The 6,000-nt window shown below is 32.7% G+C and overlaps 1 protein-coding gene across 1 annotated transcript; it reads right to left on the bottom strand.

Annotated features, from left to right (window-relative positions):
• Positions 1-1,369: 1,369 nt before the first annotated feature.
• LOC138339358 (uncharacterized) lies at positions 1,370-2,712 on the bottom strand. Its single transcript, XM_069290949.1, has 4 exons — positions 2,341-2,712; positions 1,952-2,253; positions 1,702-1,856; positions 1,370-1,404 (listed from the first exon to the last, which is right to left on the bottom strand). Exons 1-4 carry the CDS (start codon positions 2,710-2,712, stop codon positions 1,370-1,372), a joined length of 864 nt encoding a protein of 287 aa, XP_069147050.1.
• Positions 2,713-6,000: the final 3,288 nt, after the last annotated feature.

Here is a 6,000-nt window from a genome sequence, read left to right as displayed (position 1 = left end):
CATTGTTAGACCTTTGAATATTGGGAGACTCTTCATTATTTTGTAGACTCTTTGAGAGATTATTGATTATCTTGAGACTTTTATCATTGATTGTTGGTGACTTTTGCTGATTAATCAAGTGAACTTTCGGATTTTACTCTTTCTCGTCGAAGTAAGTGCATGAATTCTTATATCACATATTTGAATATTGTAATTATGACTATGGGTAACTAAACTCCATAAATAGGGTTGTGGGAACCATAGGCTAATAATGAGGTAAAACATAACTAAAATAACAATTCTAGAATAGTGTCTTGCATGTATTGATAATTCTTTCATTCAGAAGTCTTTTTAACGGATGGCCAACGTTAGAACTTGCCTTAATGCTACTTGCCGGACCAAGGAGGTAGATAATAGGAAAAGAATTATCAACATAGATTTAGTGTATACTATCTAATAGGCTAGTATTGAATGGTACGAGGTAATAACTTAGTCAAATATTGAATACGATGCTTAATATGAGGTAAAGATAAGGGTTAGGATAGCAACACGTGTAGCCAGACCAAGGTGCGGAGTGAAATTTTCTAGATGCAGGACCAAGGATTTAGAAATAGATAACTTATCACTTTGCATGCAAGATACTAGGAAAGAATTGTTATAGTTAGACTTATCAAGTTATGAACCTGTGGGGAACACGTAAACCCTAGTTACTTTGATTAATTGATTTAACTCCAACATTCGAAGCTGTTAGTTGTCTCCTTTTATTTCGCTAGTTATTTCATTTATTTAGGAATAGAAACCCCTCTTTTTATCATTTTTTCTTTCCAAGGAAGTTATTGACTGAACAATAGTAGTAATAAATTGAAGTTAAGTCTAAACTATTTTTCTCGTGGGAATGATCCCACCTCACTAGTTGGGTTATTTACTTGACACGGCCGCTTTACTTCTTATTTGAGAAGTAAGTTTGAGCGTATCAGTAGGTCATGAGAGACCTAATTCATTTTTGATTTATGATCATTTTAAGTTGACCCAATTGCATTTTCCCTTAACTGGCTGCAAATTTTCCACCTACGGACCGTAGGTCCACCTACGAACCATGCTGGTCATCCATAGCTCTTGTTAGAGAGTGGTTGAAGGGAGCCTTGATCGACGGTCACGGACTATGGACCTTGTTTGACCTACGGACCGTAAGTCCGTACGTCGTCCAAGACTTAACCAATTTTTCTAGGCTGAAGTTTTTGGGAGTTTCTGATCCCATCGACGGTTGTGCAGAACGGACCGTGGTTCAGGCTACGGTCCGTAGATGCCATCGTTGGTAGCACCTGCAAATTTTTTCTGAGAAACTAATTTTGGTCTGTTTTGGCTACAGGGTGATACACTTTCTTCCACTTTACCAATCACCTTGACCTTCCCAGATAAGAGGTCCTGAAAAATGCAATGTGTAGAAAAGAAAGAGACACCAACAGTTTAATTCCTTTGTCAGTTTTTTCATAGACAAAAGATTAAACCTGAAGGTTGGTATACACAAGACATTACTGATCATTTCAGTAGCATTCAATTGTAAACTTCCAATGTGGGATACTGTTGCTAATTCTCTGGTGGGTACTTGTACCTGTCCTATACTACGTATTGTATGCTTATTGTGCAAATAAGTATGATTATTCATCATATGATGTGATTCCCCAGTATCTATAATCCATCACAAATAATAATTAGGATTACCTGCCAGATTAACACAACTTTGAGGATCCGAGAATTTCTTACTTCCTTGCAAAATTCCAATCAACAAGTAACAATTATCCTTCACATGTCCAGTTGCATGACAATTATCACATTTCTTCAGCTTATTGCAATTGGACCTATCATGACCTTTCATGCTGCAAAAATCACAGCAAGGTGTTTGATAATTTCTCCTCGAATTCTGAGATTGTCTGTTATAGAATTGTGTGGATTTATTTTCTTGGCAGTATACATAGCCAAAGATACAATTCCTTTATTGATGTTGCCTGCAATTCCTCTTTGACTTTCATCTTGGATTACTAGAGCATAGGCTTGATTCACATTGGGTAAATTGTGCATTATGAGGGTTTGACCTTGAGCTGATGAATAGCTATCGTTTAACCCCATAAGAAATTGCAGCAAACGTTGATACTGCAGCTGCTCAACATACTCCTTAGACTTGTTACAATCACAACTTGCTGGAGGTAAAATAGAATCATACTCATCCCACAAATTCTTCAATTTTGTGTAATAAGCAGAAACACTCAATACTCTCTGTGTTAGAGTAAATATATTACTATGCAATTAATAGAGTCTCGATCCATTTATCTTATCAAAATGCTCCTTGAGATCAAGTCATACCTGATGTGCACTAGGCAAATACAAGATACCACTAAGCAACTCCTTACTAAGATTGCATGTAAGCCAAAAAATAACAGTAGTGTTGCAACGATCCCAAATTTTCTTCAAACTACCTTCGAAATCAGTGCGCAAAACACATCCATCGATAAAACCTATTTTATTTCGTCCAAGCAATGCAATCTCCATAGCTCTGCTCCATAGAGTATAATTTTTCATTCTAGTCGGTTGGATTCCCACAGATAAAGCTCCAGGTACATCTGAAGAGCTCAAATATAATGGATGATTGTGATCAATCATCACCAAATTCGCAGTAGTTGTCTCGCCTTGTGCTCTGCTATTCGATCCTCCCAATGAATCATCCTCGATCGCCATGGATCAGATCCAACTGAGACTTTCGTAAAACAACAAAAAAAACTGCAAAAAAATAGTTCCTAGATTCTTCCTCCTTGCTCTGATAAATAAGAAATGTTTACTAACAGTGAAGAGAAGAGGAGAAAACTGAATTGATTTCAATTGTAAAGATCACACCATGTACATTGTATCTTAAAGGCTAAGCTAATCACAATGAATCTGCATATATATATATATATATATATATATATATATATATATATATATATATATATATATATATATATATATATATATATATATATATATATATATACATGTACATTGTATCTTAAAGGCTAAGCTAATCACAATGAATCTGCTTATATATATAAAAATTGTTTAACTAATTCCTACTGACTTAAATTGTTAGCTCACCTAATTATCAACTAATCACTAGTCGACAGCTGTACATCTTATTAATTGCTCAACATTATATTCAAAAGTTCCATTTATAATTATATTTGTTGAGCTTAAATTTTTTTTCTTATATGATTTAAATTTTAAAAATGTGACTGTAACAAAATCAAATTAGTTGGAGTCGAACGAAAAAATCAAATTAATTGATAAGTAGAGAAAAATATATTTAATTTAAAGTTTAACAATAATTGTCATGTCTTGATGTCTTGATTTATCTTGACATTACGCGAAGCATGGACCAGATCACTAGTCTTCAATAATAACTAAAAAAAATTTGAGAGTGCATATGAGAAAAATGTGGTCCGTGAAGGAAAAAAGACTCATGCCAGATATATATTTATACTAATCGGTATAGTAACTCGTAGGATAATTTTTTCAGCATTATTAAAATTATTAATGGTTTAAATAATTAAGATAGTAACTTTTGGTCTTCTCACCATAAATAATAGAAGGCTGAAAAATTGAAGTAAATATAATGAATTTTAAGATATTATAACTTAAAACATTTTCGTGGTTTATTCATTAAGCAACATTAATATAAAAAAATATTTAATATCCAATTTTCCATAAATTGATTGTACTATCTAATTTCTTTATAAATTTTATTAATTACGTGCTAATTAAATGGGAAAATTAACATGTACTCCGTTACATTCATACCCTACTGAATAATTACACTTTACACCCCCAAATATTTTGCACAATTAATACTAAATTAAACTGTTGTGATATCATTAAGGTTGATAACTTCACTTAACTAATACTAAATGGAATTTGTATCACTAAGACTGCTAATTTTACTTAATTAATACTAAATCTCTTTGTGTGCATGTGTGTGTGTATATATATACATATACATATATATTTATATATATATACATATACATATAAAAGTTTCTTGTTTAGTTATTACTTATTAGTCAATAATACTATTAGAGTATACATACATTTTAACAGTATCATTGACTAATGAGTAATTTCTGAACAAGAAACCTTAATGATACCCCACCAATATACATATACTCTTATAGTATCATTAACTAATGAGTAATTTCTGAACAAGAAACCCTAATGATATCAATACAATATTTATATCAATTTAGTATCAATTTAAGAGAGCTAGTTCCATGCCACTAACATCTTGCACGAGATGTATATTGGATTGGAAAAAAGTCAATCTTGTTTTGTAAGACAGTATTGGACAAAGAAAAAAAGTGCTCGTCCGGAACAACATCTAGATACTAATACAATATATGATATTGATTTATTATCAGACTTAATGATATCAATATAGTATATGATACAGATTTAGTATAAGTTAAGCGAAAATTATTAGGCTTAATGGATTGGGGTATGGGCTGTAATTATATATGAAAGAATAAGTATATCATGAACTACTTTGACTTTGAGTATGAACTTGTAACTATTTCATATTTTATGGCTCATTTATATATTTTTACTAATTATAAATTAATTTAACGATGTGTTCCCATTGTTATAAAAATGCCAATGGGGGGGAAATTTGGGGCCAGAAAACTTTTTGGTAGTATTTAAATTTTTCCAACCTAGTTTAGATTTGAACGAAATCAGAGTCTTTGAAGTGTAGGGAAGTTTGGTAACAATCGGGTGAATTGTTTTTGTTTTGATTACATGAGTAGTTAGATAATTCATTAACAAACCCACACGACTTTATGAAAATGAATTAGGGCGAGTAGAACTCCCGAAATTGACTTTAGCATAAAAGGTATTTTTTTATCGTCATGGGTTAAAGGTGTGTTGTGAAATGGAATTTTGAAATTCTTTTAAATAGCTCACTGGTTCCATTTCTGCAGCTTTTGGCAGGATATGGGTCACCTTGGCAGAGCCGCTACAGCGGGGTGAGGGCCACTGCGACGGGATCGACGCGACTTGAGGTCGTTAATAAACCGTAAACAACCTCATTATGCACTTTTCAGATTTTTGAGCTCACAAAAGAACCTCAGGAGACTCCTACTCATTTTTCACCATTCCTGACTCTAAATGTAAGTTGTTCACCCCCCCCCCCCCCCATTCATTTTTCGATCCATAGAACTAATAGAATGGATGAATATTGATGGAAAATAATTTTGCTATAGATTATATGGTAGAAATAACCCTAATTTGGATAACTGGAATCATGGGTTTGATTTAGGTTTCATAGAATTGTTATAGTTTTAGGTAATTAGCGATTATTGTTGATTTTCGTATTATTGTGAATGTTTGTACACCAAGAACAAGAGAAACGAATCCGGTAAGGAAAGAACCAAGTTTCTTAGGCTTTCAAACTTATTTCAAGGTAGGTGATGATTATGATTCTATGTCTGTGTGATGTACGCGTGTTCTTGCTTCATTATGATACTTGTATATGTATGAATGTTGCAATGTTGTTCATATTTATTGTAAATGAGATAGATGATATATCATTGCCATGAAATCATGACTTAAATGTATGATCTTAAGGATATATATACTTGTGTTTGTTATTGTGGTATGTGAATGGGTTCGATTGCCACATTTCAGCATAACTATCTTGGATTGGATTGCCACGTTCTGAAATAAATATGGGATCGATTTGCACGTTTCCGGATGAATATTGAATCAGTTGCAACTTTTCGACATTCTAACTGTTTGGATTTAAGTTTCATGAGAGAACCAATGATCTGATATAAAATGTGAAGTTTTGTGTTGTTCATAAATGTCGACGATTTTGTATATGTTGATATATATGTATGTGATTATAATGCTGTCTTGACTTGTTTATGTTGCATTAGTGGGATAGCCGCATGATATTACCAGTACATTGTGATTGTGTATTGGCTCTGCATTTGTTGT

The sequence above is a fragment of the Solanum lycopersicum genome, chromosome 11 (assembly GCF_036512215.1).
Source record: "Solanum lycopersicum chromosome 11, SLM_r2.1".
Taxonomy (NCBI): Eukaryota; Viridiplantae; Streptophyta; class Magnoliopsida; order Solanales; family Solanaceae; genus Solanum; species Solanum lycopersicum.
The sequence above is the reverse complement of the archived record's forward strand: the minus strand, read 5'-3'. Positions and strand labels throughout refer to the sequence as shown.